This window comes from Microcaecilia unicolor, chromosome 7, assembly GCF_901765095.1.
Source record: "Microcaecilia unicolor chromosome 7, aMicUni1.1, whole genome shotgun sequence".
Classification (NCBI taxonomy): domain Eukaryota; kingdom Metazoa; phylum Chordata; class Amphibia; order Gymnophiona; family Siphonopidae; genus Microcaecilia; species Microcaecilia unicolor.
The window spans coordinates 410,873-428,050 of record NC_044037.1 but is presented as its reverse complement, the minus strand read 5'-3'; the positions used below and the strand labels follow the sequence as shown (position 1 = coordinate 428,050).

The 17,178-nt window shown below is 44.3% G+C and overlaps 1 protein-coding gene across 4 annotated transcripts in view; it reads right to left on the bottom strand.

Annotated features, from left to right (window-relative positions):
• Nucleotides 1-17,178, bottom strand: part of OGT (O-linked N-acetylglucosamine (GlcNAc) transferase) — a 257,459-nt gene that overhangs the window by 113,175 nt on the left and 127,106 nt on the right. For all 4 annotated transcript variants that reach the window (XM_030208828.1, XM_030208829.1, XM_030208830.1 and 1 more), the window contains one exon: nt 9,434-9,613. In XM_030208828.1, the coding sequence (XP_030064688.1) occupies nt 9,434-9,613 (180 nt within the window). The remainder of the gene's footprint in view (nt 1-9,433; nt 9,614-17,178) is intronic.

Below are 17,178 nucleotides of genomic sequence, written 5' to 3'. Positions count from 1 at the left end.
TGCTGCCACGCCACTGTTGTAAAGTTGGTGCTTTATTTGTAATCCATTCTCGGAGGATAATTTTCTTCGCCACTACTGTGGCTCTGTGTGTAAAACTCTTAAATCCTGCTGGATAGGGTCTAATCGCTGTAACTTGTCCAAACAACAGTCTAGCTTCCCTCCGCCATGTCGCCCCCCACATTGCTGTTATGGCTTGCTGTAGTGTTTTCCAAAATTGTTGAATTGGTGGGCAGGACCAAAACATATGGCCCAAGAGTGCTCCAGGAGCTGCGCATTTGGGGCATGCCCCGTCAGGGGAGACCCCCATATGGAATGCCCTCCTTGGTGGAATATGTGTTCGTAACGCAAACTTGTATTCCATTTCGCTATAGGTTAGCAATTTTGAAGATCTCTGAATCGAATATATATAATCCTTGAGTATTTGTGGTGTTATCTCAATTGATAAATCCAAACTCCACGCCTTGGCCAGTGATTGATAGTCTATTTCCATAATCATGTCTCTTATATGCCTATGATGCATTTTCATTGGCACTTTAGTTTGTGCCTGCTATGAATAAGCCGATGAAAGTTCTTCTTGCACATCCTCCGTGAGGTGTTCCCTAGGCAGGCTGTTTATGTAATGACTGAGCTGTATATAATGGAAATAGTCTCCATTTGGTAAGGCATGCTGGCTTTGAAGATCTTTAAAGGATTTCACCCGACCCTCTTCCGTTAGGACCTGTAAGATATATACCAAGCCTTTGCTTTGCCAACTCCGAAATGCACGGTGTAGTTCCCCCGGAGGGAATTGTGGATTTCCACATGTGGACAGGAAGGGAGTGATGTTGCTTGAAAAATGGTGGTATCTGCAAGTCCACTTCCACACCGCTTTTGCGGTGGGAAGTATATGCGACCGTTGTAAAACATCTAAGTGTTCCCCACCTTTTCCATGTAGTAGGCTACTAAAATGCACTCCATTCGTTAAGGAGATTTCTAGCTCTGTGTCTGAGAACTCGGAGGAGGTCCTGTACCAGTCTGAGATATGTCTCATGCCGCTGGCCACCGAGAGATGGCGTATACTCAATAGCCCGAGTCCTCCAAATTCACGTGGAATCTGCAAAGTTGAAATCGCTATGCGTGGTTTCCTTCCTCTCCAGAGGAACCGCTGGATCCTCTTGTTCAGTGATTTTTCATCTTCTCTGCGTAGGTATAGTGGTAGGGTCTGGAAAATATACAGCCATTTCGGCACTATCATCATGTTGTATAGTGAGATGCGACCCATAAGTGACAGAGGTAGGGTTTCCCACTGGCTAAGCTTCAAACTCGTGATAGCCAGCAGCGGTGTAATGTTCTCTTGGTATAGTTTCGATAGATCTTGAGTTATATAAGTGCCTAAGTATTTGATCTTGTTTCCCGCCCAGGTCAGAGAAAATGTTGAGGCATCTGGTTTATTTTGCGCAGGGTATACCTCCAAAGCCAAGGACTTCTGTGCATTTAAAGTAAAGCCAGAGAGGTGGCCAAAGTTCTGCATTATCTCCAGCATCCTGGACAAGGCTCTATATGGGTGTGTTGTGATTACCATTAAGTCGTCTGCAAAGGCGAATGTTTTGACTACCTTCCCCCCTACCTGCACTCCTGGTACTCCATCCATATTCTTTAATGCTCTCAGTAGTGGCTCCAGTGATAGTATAAATAGCGCTGGGGAGAGTGGGCAGCCCTGTCTTGTCCCCCTTAGGATCTTGAATGGGTTTGCTTTGATACCATTCACCAGTATGGAGGCCCTGGGTTCTGCGTAAAGCGTCTGCACTGCCCTGTAAAACCAGCCATTAAACCCCATATATTGAAGGACTGTAAAGAGGTATTTCCACCCCACCTGATCGAATGCCTTTTCTGCATCGATTGAATAAAGATTTGTTGGGGTCTCTGTCAATTGGCCTGTAGCCATTGCCAACAGGAGTCTGCGTACGTTTTTTGCTGCCTGCCTGGACCTAATGAATCCTACTTGTTCCTCCCCCACTAACCTTGGTAAAATCTCAGCCTATCGGTTAGCTAAAACCTTCGCCAAAATCTTTTGATCTAAATTTAAAAGGGAGATAGGTCTATAGGACCCCGCTTGGTCCTCTGGGCGTCCCGGTTTCAATATCAATGTGATCAGGGCAGAGTTTGCATGCAGTGGGAACCTCCCCTCACCGACAGCCTGGTCTAAATACTCGCATAGTGGAAGGTAAGATGAGCTAGGCAGCATTTTATAAAATTCCCCTGAATACCCGTCCGGTCCCGGGGCAGACCCTGTTGGTAGGGATTTAATTACTGCCTGTATCTCTTTGATATCTAGTGGAGCTGCCAAAGCCTCTATCTCTGCCTTGGTTAGTTTTGGTATATCTGCCCTATCCAAAAAATTTCGAATAGCCTCGTCCTCTGGATCCTGGGAGGCTGTGTAAAGGGAAGCGAAGTAGTTGGTCAGGATTTCTGCTATTTTTTCACTTTTATTGTGTACAATTCCTTTGTCATCTTTAAGGGTAATTATGGGTCTACGGGGTCCCCAAGCCGTTACCAGCCTCGCCAACATTGCCCCTGTCCTATTGCCATACCTATTCAGTTTGAATTTTTGCCAAGCTAATGCTCTACTACTGCGCTCGTGGAGTAAGGTATTTAAGGTTATTTGTATGGCTTGTACCTGCTCTTTTGCTTTAGTGGACGGGTGTTTGATAAGCTGTGACTTGGCTTTCTTTAGACTATGCTCTAGCCTCAAGATCGCTATGGAGTGTTTCTTCCTTCTCGCATAGGCAAATGCGATTATTTCGCCCCGCAATACCACCTTTGCGGCCTCCCAGAAGATCCCAGGTTTATCCTTATATTCTTTGTTATAGAGAGCGTAATCTTCCCATTTCTTTTGTATAAATTCTTTAAATTCTCTGTCTCGGCTCAAATATGCTGGAAATCGCCAACCCCTTTGTTGTTGATAGAAATTTGGGGCCTCTATATCAATCCACACTATTGCGTGGTCCGATACCTCTTCCGGGCCTATTTCCGCGTTAACCACCCAGGGAAATAGAGTTTTGGGCCACTAATATGTAGTCTATTCTTGAGAGTGTCCCGTGGGCTCTAGATAGGTGTGTGTAATCACGCTCTTCCGGGTGTAGGCTTGCGCCAGGCGTCCACCAGGTACAGTGAGCGTTGAAAAGCTGACAAAGCATGTGCTCTTGGCCCTCCTCTATGTGCCCCTCTAGGATTTGAGCAGTCCCTAGCGGGGTCTGCCACTAGGTTAAAATCACCTAGTACTATCAACTGTGTAGTTGTGTATGGGAGGCATAGCTGGATTAGCTTCATGTAGAACTTAGCATCATATGTATTTGGGCCGTATAAGCCTAAAACCAAATACTCTCTCTGCTGTAGCCATAACCGTATTACCACATATCGACCCTGCTTGTCAGCCTCTATTAATTCGGATTTGGCAGCCAGTCCCTTTCTGATTAATATTGCTACGCCACTTTTCCTGTCCCCGGAGGATGCTGCGTGAACTTCTCCCACCCATCGTCTTTTTAGTTTGCTATGTTCCAGTGTTGTTAGTTTTGTCTCCTGCAGGCAGCATATATCTGCTTGTGCCTCTGAAGGGCTGATAATATTTTGCCCGTTTGACAGGTGTAGATATCCCACCCACGTTCCATGTGGCGAAACGTGTAGCTTTAACTATTGCTCTGTTCTATTTTTATTGAACTACGCGGTTCTGAAAATACCGGGTGCCTCAGGTGCCCAACCTCACCCATGGCGCGCAAGCAAATGTTTATAGGGACTCTCAAGGGGTCTACAATGTATTCTCCCTCCTCCAACTGTCGTGTTCTATTATTACCTATCAAGTCTTGTTCCTGCCTTCCTCCCTTCCCCCCTTGCCTCCCATCCCTCCCTTCCCACCCCCCTCTATCCCTTAACCCATCCCATTCCCTTATCTCCATCCCCTCTTCCAACCCCTTCCCAATACTAATACCGGAAAGGGAGAGAAAGGATCAATGATGTGTAGCCCCCCCCCCCCCCCTCCCCATCCACTCTCACCGTCCCGGGGAATTATCCGGCCTTGTAAATTCTTTATCAAGACTCCAACACCTGGGCTTGCATATTGTTCTGCTTATGTCCATCTGTGTTCTATCAGGCTTTGTCATCAAGGCTTTAGGCTTTGGTAATCTGTCAGCCAATCTTGTGCCTCTTTTGCGGTTTTGAATGAGTGCCATTTGTCCTGGTGTTGAACCCGCAGTGTGGCTGGATATACCAGCATAAATTTCTTGTTTGCTTCAGCCAGTGTTTTGCATATTGGTCCATATTTTCGTCTCTTCTCCTGCAAAGACATCGAGAAATCCTGAAAGATTTTAACCGGAGAATTTTCAAAAGTCAATTTGTCTCTCTTGAGCCGCGCCCCTCTGAGAATTTCTACTTTATGGATGAAATTGTGCACCTTAATCATGACTACTCGGGGCCTCTGTGTGCTGTCCGGCTTTCTGCCCACGCGATGTGCCCGCTCTAAGCACAAGGGCCCCGCTCCATCTGATAGAGCGAATTCCTCCTGCAGCCATTTCTCTAAGATGCTGGGCAGTAGGTGTTCTGAGACGGACTCTGGGATGCCCAGGATCCGTAGGTTCTCTCTTCGTGACCTGTTTTCGAGGTCATCAATCTGCAGGGCCTGTTTTTTTCACCAATTCGCGTAGTTCTTTTATTTCAGCTGTTGCTCCGGTCCCCTCATCCTCCGCAGCCGATACGCGCTGCTCTAGTTCTCCGGTGCGTCGCGTGGTATCCTCTAGCTTTGACTCCACTGCCGTGAGATGACTTGATAATTGTTGGAACTGCGGGGCTAGCGCCTGCTGCACCGCCTCGGTTAGTTGTTGTAGCTGCGGCGCAGTAAACTTTATCTCGGGAGTCTCTGGTGTGGGGCTGGCGGCCATCTTTGACTCCGCCGCGCGGGGCTATTCTGTTTCTTTCCGCGCTGTTTTCACCGGCATTATTTGTTCCCCGCGCGTTACAAAGTTGTCCATACACTCCCTCCGGTTCCCGCTTCGATTTTATTTCGCTCTGGTCAGGATTTCAGTTGCTGGTGGAGTGGGGGGGAAGGACGGGGCCTAAGAGGAGAGCTTCCTGCTGCCGCCCTCCTCAGCACATCACGTGATCTCCGGAGGGAGGAGATTTAAGTGTGAAAGTTATAAGATTGTGATCAGAGAAGGGAAGATCAGAGGCAAGGAAACTAGAGGGTGAACAGTTGGAGGAGAAGATGAGATCAAGACAGTGACCATTTTGATGAGTGGGGGAGGTGGAGCATAGTTGGAGATTAAAGGAGGACGTTAAAGCGAGTAACTTGGAAATATAAGAGTTGGAAGGATCATTAGCAGGAATATTAAAGTCACCAAGGATGAGAGAGGGGGAGGAAGGATTATGGAAAAAGGCAAGCCAGGCGTCAAAGTCACTGAGAAAGGATGAAAGGGACTTATCAGGGGGACAATAAATGACCGCTATTCGAAGAGGCAGAGGAGAGAAAAGGCAGATAGAGTGGCCTTCAAAGGAGGAAAAACAGTGAGATTGAGGTGGAAGAAGGGGTTGAAATCTGGAGGAGGAAGAGAGAAGTAGTCCAACACCGCCCCCGCGACTAGCAGGGCGAGGAGTATGTGAAAATAGATAACTGCCATGGCACAGGGCTGCGACTTGAAGCAGAGTCAATCAGGGCAGAGCCAGGTTTCTGTTATGGCGAGCAGATGGAGGTGACGCGGAGATAAAGAGGTCCTGAATATAGGCGAGGTTTGTTACAGATAGAGCGGGCATTCCATAGGGCGCAAGAGAAAGGCAGAGAAGAGGAGGTGAGTAGAGAAATAGAGATGAGGTTAGAGAGGTCGCAGTGAGATCTGTAGAGTTGGGATAATAGTTGGTGAGGGGGGGCCAGGATTGGGATTGAGTCACCGGCTGAGAGTAGAGAAGGAGGTAAAACGAGAGCGGAGGAGAGTAGGACAGGTGTGGCCACGAAGGCGTCGAAGGCGAGAGGTATTTAGGTGGAATGGGGAAGGCAAAATGGAGGGAAGAAAGAGGAGGAGATTAAAAGCCAAGAGGGAGGAAGAGGGTAGGAGAGAAGGTGAGGTGATGAAGTTGATGGATGGGCAGTGAGTTCCTGTAGCGGAGAGAGGTAGGGGGTGAGGGAAAAGATTGGGAAGGGACAGGGCTAGAAAGAGAATGTGAATAGGGGCCATAAATGACAGGTACTTTAGCAACTGGGAAGAAGATTAGATGTAAAGAGAAAAATGCCCCGCACGCCGTTAGCTGCGGCACCTAGAGCGGAGGTCCTGAGTGGATCGGAGTGGACCTGGGTGTCACCCCGGAGAAGGCTGTAAGGATAAGTAGATGAACTGCAAGTCCTCCACAGCACCTGAAAGGCAGCCAGTGGTAGAGCTGGGCACCTCTCAGCTGAGGAAAGGCTTACCAGGGGTTAGGCCGAAGCCAGCATTCCTCCCCCTGAGGGTCGCCTGATCCATAAAATCATCCATGGCGACACCCCAGCCTACATGTCAGACCTAATAGAACTACCACCAAGAAATGCAAAAAACTCCTCCCGCACATTCCTCAACCTTCACCCTCCCTATTGTAAAGGCGTGAAATACAAATCAATGCATACACCAACCTTCTCTTATACAAGCACACAGCTCTGGAACACACTGCCACGAAATGACCAATTTCCACAAACTCCTGAAAACCTCTCTCTTCGACAAAATATATCACAATGGACAACACGCGTAACACTACATTCTTTAAGAGATCCAGGAACGTTCTTTAATGCCTTTTGCTCTCACTATCATGTACCTAATGCCCATAACTTAAACACTATCAAGTATCTCACCATCATACACACAAAACCTCTGCTAACACATATGTCTATTCTTTTCTACTTCCATTACCATGTATCTCTCCAGCATGCACCAATACCTGTTGTAAAACCAAATGTAAATTCTTTTCTATGTTCAGCATCCACGATGAATTGTAAGCCACATTGAGCCTGCAAAAAGGTGGGATAATGTGGGATACAAATGCTATAAATAAATAAAAATAAAAGTGCATCAAACATGCTCCCACAGGCACTAGAGGATGGGCCTGGACACCTTCATTGTGAGGGACGAGAAGGATTGGAAATAACTCCCCAAGTCTCTGCCCCCTCTGCGAGCTCCCCAAAAAGGACTGGGATCTCTGAGTATAAGCCTGTTTATTCACCCGAAAGCAATGAAATTCACGACCCCGACCAGAAAACAAGCTGTGCCCAGTGGACTTAGGCCTATCTTCGGGAAGTCTAAGGACCTTAGTTTCCCCCAAACTACAAACCAACTTATGCAGGTCCTCCACGAACAACAAGGAGCCCTGAAAGGGAAACTTACTGAGCTTAGACTTCAAGGCCGCATCCGCCATCCAGCCTCGAAGTCAAAGACTCCTCCACGCAGTTACTTCCAGGGCCATTAGACTTGGCAGAAGCCCGCAAGAAATCATACAAAGCATCGGCCAGAAAACCTGAACCCATCTTGAGTTTAGCCACCTCAGCATCAATGGCCAATAAATCATTCAAGACCTATCAAGGATCCTTTCTAACCACTGAAAGCACGCTCTGGCCACTAGGGAACCGCAGATGGCCACCTGCACAACTAAGGTCGACACATCGAAGCTACTCTTCAGCAACACCTCCATACAGCGGTCTTGCACGTTCTTCAGCGCCGTCCCCCATCAACAGGCAGAGTATTCCACTTGGTGACCGCTGAAACCACTGTATCCACTATGGGCAGTTTTAAGAGAGATTTGTCCGCCTCGGAGAGCCTGGCTTACAGACCACTTTGATTAATGAAGCCCACCATGCGTGGCTCTGAAGCAGGAGCATCTTAATCCTCAAAACGCAAGATGAAGGAAACCAAAGAAATTAACTCCTGCAAGTCCTCTTTGTGAAAGATCCTAAGAACAGAAGGATCCTCACCAAGAATAAAGGGATCAGCTTCTGAATCCCCCGGACCAGGATCCTCATCCAAAATTGCCTGCCTGAGAGAAATCCTGGTCCTCTAATGCTGGCATGTCCAAGTCCGGGTCAGACCCTAGGTGGTCCTCCAGAGCCCATGTGTCTCTGGCTCGCTTAGCAGCTACCAACTGACCCTCTGAGGGTCTCTTTCCTGAAGTCCCAGGAGAAGGGGAAGCCTGCTGCAGCATAAAGGCTTTGTACATTTGTAGGACAAATTCTGGGTGAAAGCCACCCTCTAACCTGGGAATTACCCTCCGAAAGAACTTGGGGAGCAAGAACTGGAAAAGGAACAGGCTGCTCTGCCTGCCCGGCAGGGGCCGACAAAATGGTGACCGTCCCCACCGAAATCGGGACTGTTGACCTCTTTCAACGCCTCATTGCCTGCTGCTGAGTGCACTTGTGAAGGACCTAACTCCGGGGTTCCATCGACAGCAGTGCAGAATTTACAAGTGCCACTTGAGCCCAAACCACGGCACTGACAAACTAAGCAGCGCCAGAGCTTCTCAGCCATGATGAAGCCGCGGTGTGCTTTTTTCTTTTGTAACTAGGTACTCTGGCAGGAAAGAACAGACAGCAGCCGAAAAACAAGCACAGAGCCAGTATGCCTGTAAACACTTAAAAGGTCAATTCCCCAAGATGCAACTTTTTTTTTTTTTTTAAAGAAACTTTGTTGACATTTAGTTAGCTTTTCTACCAAGAGAAGTGGCTGCCTCTCCCTGCCTAGACATTCTTCCCCTGAAGAAGCTAAGGCTCAATAAACAGCAATGAAGACGGTGAAAAGTAGGATTTGGTGGGGGGGGGGGGGGGGGGGGGGGAGAGAAGGACCCAGCCATCTGGGTGTAACACCCCCAAAGCTGAAATAGGTCCCCACTGGCCTCAGCCTCCAGATAACAAGTTAATCTATACAGCCCAGGAGCACAGAAGTAAGGAAAAAATAAAAGGACTCACCAAAGCGAAGGGAAAAAAAAAAAAGGGAAATTCAGAGACTGAAGGATTCCCCACCTTCCAACTGCTGGAGACTGAGATTACTGGATCTTTCTCTACCTAGCGAAGGCTCTTATTGGCTCACTCTGTTCAGTCAGAATTCTCAGTCTCCACCTGCTGGAAGGCTTGCACAATCCATCAGTCACAATCTGGGCCGGTCCGGAGGGACGCTAAGGAAAAGCAACACGAGGAAAATAAAAATCAATAAGATCAGTTTGTTTTCATATCCACTCATCAGAAATGGAAAAACCAAAACAGAGGAACCGAGTAGAATACAGAATGAGAGAAGGGTTGTGCATTCTCAAAACCTTACACTACTGTACATGTCAACCACTTGTTTGACAAAAAACTAAATATGTACTGGTACCCTAGTAATTGAAAATGACAAGTACTCAATGACCATCTCCATTAAAGTAATAAAGATATAAAACTTTACAAACTTCACCAAACACTTACCTTGTCCAGACAAAGGTTTCCATGCCTTTCAGCAATAGCTTTTCGGAAGGCGTGAGAAAGGGGATACAACATGCTATGGTGAGGATGGACAGAAGGCAGCCTATTCTTCTCCAACTGATCAGCCACAATACTGACCAGTTTCTTCATTCGTTCATCATAGTCTGTCCAATCACATACAATCTGAGGTGAAAAATAAAGAAACAATATCAATTTATTTTTTTTATTTATACATTTATAAACCAAAGTAGTATAATTCAAATAGCATCTCATCCCTACTTGTTAACACACTATGGACTAAGTAAACTTCAGAGAGAGCTTATAGCTTCTGGCAAAACCCATAACAAAATGATATCTTAGCTATGGGGGCACTGAACAAGTAGCTTCTTAAGAGAATTTTTCAAGTAAAGACTAGAAAGCACTCCTTCTAAAGCAGCAATCTGGGAAAAGCATTCTGTTTCTGGGTTGGAGATGTGGTCTTTGGACATTCATGGTTCTTGATCTACCACCAATACAGGAGGCTGGTGTTACCAAATGTGATCAGAAAAAGACAACAGGTCAAAAGGGATAACAAAAAGCACCTGTATGGCAAAAGACAACTTTATCGATATGAGATGCTCTATGCCAGAACCAGGCACGGCCATATTTCCACTAGCATTAGCATTCCACTCAGGATTTTGTAGACCCTTCCCCTCAGCCATCTCTTCTCCAAACTGAAGAGCCATAACCTCATTAGCCTTTTCTCATACAAGAGGAGTTCCATTCTATTAATCATTTTGGTTGCCCTTCCTTGAACCTTTTCTAATTCCACTACACCTTTTTTTAAGAGATACAGTGACCGGAATTGCATACTATACTCAAGTACATAAGTACATAAGTAATGCCACACTGGGAAAAGACCAAGGGTCCATCGAGCCCAGCATCCTGTCCACGACAGCAGCCAATCCAGGCCAAGGGCACCTGGCAAGCTTCCCAAATGTACAAACATTCTATACATGTTATTCCTGGAATTGTGGATTTTTCCGAAGTCCATTCAGTAGTGGTCACAGAGAAAAACAGAGCCTTGTAATATTATTTGCTCTTTTCTATTCCTTTTCTAATAATTCCTAGGATTATTTGCTTTTTTGGCTACCACTTTTGCACACTGAGCAAATGTCAACATGTTGTCCATGACAACACCCAGGTCTTTTTCTTGTGGGAGTTGTTTAAGCAGAAGAAGCAGCTTACAACTTGTTTCTGAAATTTGGGGGAGGGGGAAACTATGGTTCTGGTCATAGTTATCACAGAGATGAACAGCTCGGGAAGGTTTTGGAAATGAGGAGCAGCTATGGCCATGCAGAGCAGCACTGCTTTTTAATAGGATATTCTCTCAATATACAAGATGCTCATCAAGGTTAAAAGTCATTTTAATTCTACATCTTCCCTCATTTAAAACTGTATGATTTACAAGAATTTTTGAACAATCTTTTTCCTATCAAGTTATCCTGATATGGAATGCATTACCCCCCTCTATAGACAAAGCATCTTGATATTCTACATTCCGTAAAAACTTATTTCAAAAATATCTATGTTTTATTATCTGCCTATTCATTGCGGTTTTCTTTTTTAATCTTATTGTAAACTACTTTGGACCAATTGCTGGGATTAAGCAGTCTATAAGAGATAAGATTTAAATCCATAGTGCTGGAAACCCATACAGTTTTAGCATTCAGTCTGCTGGGCTTTTTTTTTTTTAAGTTGCCGCCAAAAGTTTTATTCCTGCGAGTGCTGGTGTTGAGCCCATTGGGAGAATGGAAGGCTGGGAGCTGTGAGGCTGGGAATGCATACCTCACCGAGTCGCAGAGGAGTTTCTGAATTAGGCAACCTTACTTGGGATTGTGTTGCTCCCTTTCTCCAGTTTCTTTTATTCCCGTTATTTTGCTGGCTTTGAGAGCCAAGAGGAAGAGCTTGTTGCCATTTGCAGGAGAGGAGGAGAACCGAGGTTATCACAGGAATTCCACAAAGTGATACCTGCCAGCAAGCTTTCTCAGGAGTAGCTCCCACATTTCGGATCTCTCTCCGATAGGGACTATGTTTAACTCAAGACTACCAGTACTTCAAGTAGCTTAGCTCTTCTCCTAAGCCTTTAATAAATGTGGCAAGTGACTAACCATTCACTCTGCAGCTGGACTAGTTTGCTGCACACCCTATAACTAAAACTAGTTCCTCATACTATACATATAATTTGCCTTCAATTTAGCCATCTATTTATCCCAATGATTTTGTCCTACTCATCTTGTTCGTTTGTGTGTCTCAACTGTACTTGCCCACTTGGCTGTTTATTAAGGTGTTTTCAATGTACCATATTTACATTTTCAGCATTATATCTGTGTTATTTGATTGTTCTAAAATGTGCCTAGTAAATTGTATTTTACTAACATCGTGTTCATCATACTTGTACTCTGCAGGTATTTATCATTTCAATATGACTGTTCTGCTCAGCTTTTTAATGTATTTATTTCTGATACTGCATCACGTTACTCCTATTTTACCTTTTGCATCTAGCATTCGTTTCCATATTATATTGTAATACACAATTCTCATTTACTTTATTTTTTTTTTTAATTAAATCTGTTTATTAGCACAACATTGAGCATACATAAATATCAAAGCCAACGGACTGATTACAGAACTCAAACATTCACAGTTCTGGGATAAAGGAATGCCAAACGTACATATTTTAATTTTAACCTCCCTCCATATCCTCCCCTCTCCCCATTAACCCTAATCTCCCCTCCCTCAACAATTCAATATTCTACTTTTTGCAATGGGAGTGAGCGTGTCCCAGAACGGCGACCAGATTTTACAAAACCGATCTCCTCTGGTGGAAGCCAAATCACTGATCCCTCGTCTCTCATTTACTTTATTACTACTTAATGTATACTATCCCACATCACTTTTTGTACTATTACAATAAGTTTCTAGCCACATTGAACTTGATCTACTGGGATAATGTGGGCTATAAATGAAATATTCAGTTTGCTATCTCCAAGTTTATCTTACTGACTGTACTTATGTTCCCGTTTGATCATTTCACTATTGTTATGCAGTTAAAATTGTAACTTTCATTTTAAACTGTAAACCACCTTGGGTAAATCTCTTCATAAAGGTGTGGAGTAGTACTGGTGGTATTACACCCCAGATAGACTGCAAAAGATATATCCAGGAACCTCAGGACAATGTTGGCGAAAGTGTGGCCTTCGGGGCACATTTTACCATATATGGTGGGAATGTGAGAAAGTAAAAACGGTTCTGGGAAGAGGTGATGAAGTTGGTAAATAATGTACAACAACCACCATACCCGAAAAGGGTAGAACATTGCCTTCTCCATTTTAGGCCCAGATCAATCCCTAGCGGACAACACAGACTGGCCACTCAATATTTTGAAGCGGCTAAGATAGCACTAGCACAGGCCTGGAAGCAAGCTGAAACACCAACATTGCACAAGGTGACTCAAAAAGTAGACTCTCTTTACCAGATGTCAAAACTGACGGCCAAGCGGAAAAGCTCCATGACGACTTTCACAAGAATATGGTCATTGTATGAACAATTCCAAGAGCAAGAGCCAACACCACTGGACTGAGGGGGGAGGGAGGGAGGATAGGGTAAGGGAACAAGGAGTAGGTATTGGTTGAGGATCTATGTAATTGGCTTGATATGTTTGTATATTGTTACATTATTAATAAAATACTTTAAAAATAAATAAAGGTGTGCAGTAGCCTAGTGGTTAGAGCACCGGGCTTGACATCCAGGTATGCCCAGTTCAAATCCCACGGCTGCTCTTTATGATCTTGGGCAAATCACTTAACCCTCCATTGCAGAAGTGAAAAAAAGCCAGCTTATATTCTTTAATGCACTCATTTGCAATGGTTTAATATTGCTTAGCACCAAGGTTGTTTGAACATAAATCTCTTGATCAAACTGTTGCATGTTTTTCACCATTGAAGGGAATAGAAAAATCCATGTCTGGCAAGACAGCATTTAAGTCAGTGAGAGTCTGATAGGTACTGAGGGGGAGAGGGATCTTGGGGTGATAGTATCCGAGGATCTGAAGGCGACAAAACAGTGTGACAAGGCGGTGGCCGTAGCGAGAAGGTTGCTAGGCTGTATAGAGAGAGGTGTGATCAGCAGAAGAAAGGAAGTGTTGATGCCCCTGTACAAGTCCTTGGTGAGGCCCCACCTGGAGTATTGTGTTCAGTTTTGGAGGCCGTACCTTGCTAAGGATGTTAAAAAAACGGAAGCGGTGCAAAGAAATCTACGAGAATGGTATGGGATTTGTGTTCCAAGATGTATGACCAAAGACTTGCTGACCTGAACATGTATACCCTGGAGGAAAGGAGGAACAGGGGTGATATGATACAGACGTTCAAATACTTGAAAGGTATTAATCCGCAAAAAAATCTTTTAAGGAGATGGGAAGGCGGTAGAACGAGAGGACATGAAATGAGATTGAAGGGGGGCAGACTCAAAAAAGATGTCAGGAAGTATTTTTTCACGGAGAGGGTGGTGGAAGCTTGGAATGCCCTCCCGCGGGAGGTGGTAGAGATGAAAATGGTAACGGAATTCAAACATGCGTGGGATATGCATAAAGGAATCCTGTGTAGCAGGAATGGATCCTCAAAAGCTTAGCCGAAATTGGGTGGCGGAGCAGGTGGGGGAAGAGAGGTTGGTGGTTGGGAGGCGAGGATAGTGGAGGGCAGACTTATACGGTCCGTGCCAGAGCCGGTGATGGAAGGCGGGACTGGTGGTTGGGAGGCGGGAAATACTGCTGGGCAGACTTGTACGGTCTGTGCCCTGAAAAAGGCAAGTACAAATCAAGGTAAGGTATACACATGAGTTTATCTTGTTGGGCAGACTGGATGGACCATGCAGGTCTTTTTCTGCCGTCATCTACTATGTTACTATGTATGTAAGTCAACTAGTCCCTGTGGAACATTTGCACCCATTGAAGCCGACACATGCAGAGGCAAACATATGGTGTTACATAAAAACTGTCATATGGCCAAGCAATACCATAAGGTAGTGAGCTGAAGGACTTGCTGTTTATGAGACTACAGGTATGCCAAAGTGTCCACTTTGATCTGGCAGGAAATACTTTTTTTGGCTTGGATATCTATTAGAATGTCTCAGACTGTAGCCTGTGATGTTAACAAATTAAACCAGATTTGAAGACTGCGCAAAGTTCATGTCTGGAAACCTTAAGACTTAAATATAAGCCACTTAATTATTAGGGCTCTACTATACTGGAATTGTTGCAACAGTTTAAAGGTACTGTTTAAGGTATGTTGATTATAGCCCTCCTTTTAATAACAGTAAGATAGTGATGTATTAGTGGAGATAATAAACAAAGAAGCTAAGTGGGCTGTACATATATTAACAACAGGGAATGGCATTATATTAAAAAAAAGTATTTATTTATTTTATTTTTATTTTATTGCATTTGTATCCCACATTTTCCCACCTCTTTGCGGGCTCAGTGTGGCTTACAATATAAGATGAATGGTGGAAATACAATTCGTTACAACTTGGTTATGGATTACATTGTGAAGAATTATGCGAGACAATCAAAGTGTCGTTAAGGAATATAGCAATGGAACAAAACTTTGAAACATAGGAAGGAGACAAAGGAAAGCTAACAGGGCAGTATTAAGATACGAAGACATATGGTAGTTATGTGAGTCAAGGAATGAGTGAGGTGAGGTTACGGGGGATGAGAGATTAGGAGTGGATGTATTGATGCATTAATGGACATTGGGTGTGGATTTTATGTGTTTCGGTTCTTTCCGTAAGTTTTTTCAAAAAGATGGGTCTTCAATAATTTGCGGAAGGATGCTTGCTCATAGATCGTTCTCAGGTTGCGCGGCAGTGTATTCCAGAACTGCGTGCTCATGTGAGAAAAGGTTGACGCGTGTAGCGTCTTGTATTTCAAGCCCTTGCAATTAGGAAGTGGAGGTTGAGGAAAGATCGGGATGATCTTTTGGCGTGTCTGGGTGGTAAGTCTATTAACTCAGACATGTAGGCTGGGGCTTCGCCATGAATGATTGTGTGGACTAATGTGCATACTTTAAAGTAATGCGTTCCTTGAGTGGAAGCCAGTGTAGCTTCTCTCTTAGGGGTTTTGCACTTTCATATTTTGGTTTTCCGAAGATGAGTCTGGCTGCTGTATTCTGGGCTGTTTGAAGTTTCCTCAGTATTTGCTCTTTGCAACCTGCGTATAATGAGTTGCAGTAATCCAGATGGCTGAGTACGAGGTATGCACTAGGCTGCGAAAGACGGATCTTGGGAAGAATGGTCTATTCTTTTCAGTTTTCCACATGCAGTGGAACATCTTTTTGGTTGTGTTGTTTGCGTGAGTTTCAAGTGTTAGGTGGCGGTCGATAGTGACTCCAAGGATTTTTAGCGTTTCTGAGATTGGCAAGTTTAGTTTTGGTGTGTTTATAGTGGTAAATTCATTCGTGTTGTATTGGGAGGTGAGTATCAGGCATTGAGTTTTTTTCTGCATTTAATTTCAAACGAAATGCATCTGCCCATGTGTTCATGTGTAGACTTTGATTGATTTCATTAAATATTTCTTTGATGTCTTGTTTGAATGGGATGTATATTGTCACATCATCGGCATATAATATGGGTTGAGGTTATGGTTTGATAGGAGTTTTGCCAAAGGGATCATCATTAGGTTGAAGATGGTTGGTGAGAGGGGTGATCCTTGTGGTACTCCACATTCAGGTGTCCATGCATTAGACGTGGTTGAATTTGATGTAACTTGATACGAGCTCTGTGTTAGGAATCCCTTTAACCAGTTCAGGACATTTCCTCCGATGCCAAAATATGCAAGTATGTGCAATAGGATTCCGTGGTCCACCATATCGAAGGCACTTGACATGTCGAATTGTAGGAGGAGTATATTGTTGCCAGTTGCAATTATTTGTTTAAATTTAGTCATTAGGGTGACTGGTACTGTTTCTGTGCTATGATTCGATTGGAATCCTGATTGGGCATCATGCAGTATTGAACGTTTGTTTAGATAGTTTGTAAATTGTTTAGTTACCATTCCTTCGGTTACTTTGGTTATTAGTGGTATGGATGCTTCTGGCCTGTAATTGGTTATTTCGCTCGTGCTTTTCTTTGTATCTTTTGGAATTGGGGTGAGTAAGATTTTTCCTTTTGAGAAAAGTCCGTTTTGTAGCATGAAGTTTACGTGATTCGTTAGGTCAATTATGAATTGTTCAGGAGCAGATTTCATGAGGTTATTTGGGCATATGTCTAGCTTGCAGTGGGATTTTGCAAATCTTTTAAGTGTTTCAGAGATGAGGTCTTCTGATAGTAGTTCGAATTCGGTCCAGGCTCTGTCTGCTGGGTATGTTCCTTCTTCTGGATCTAGACAATCTAGAAGTGTGGCGTATTCAGTAGGGCTAGCAGGTATTTTGCGTCGTAATTGTATAATTTTCTCCTTGAAGTATTTCGCAAGGTTGTCAACATCTGGTATATCTTTGCCGTTGTTTGTGACTGGTGTGGTGTCTAACAGTTTGTTCACAAGGTTGAAGAGTTTATGTGTGTCTTTGTAGTTTGGTCCTATTATTGTTTTATAGTGTAGTCTTTTAGTCTGTTTTATGGTATATTTATATTTTCTCCGAAGTAATTTCCAGGCGTTTAGTGTTTGTTCGTCTCTCTTTTTGTTCCATACGCGTTCTAGTTTCCTGACTTGTGTT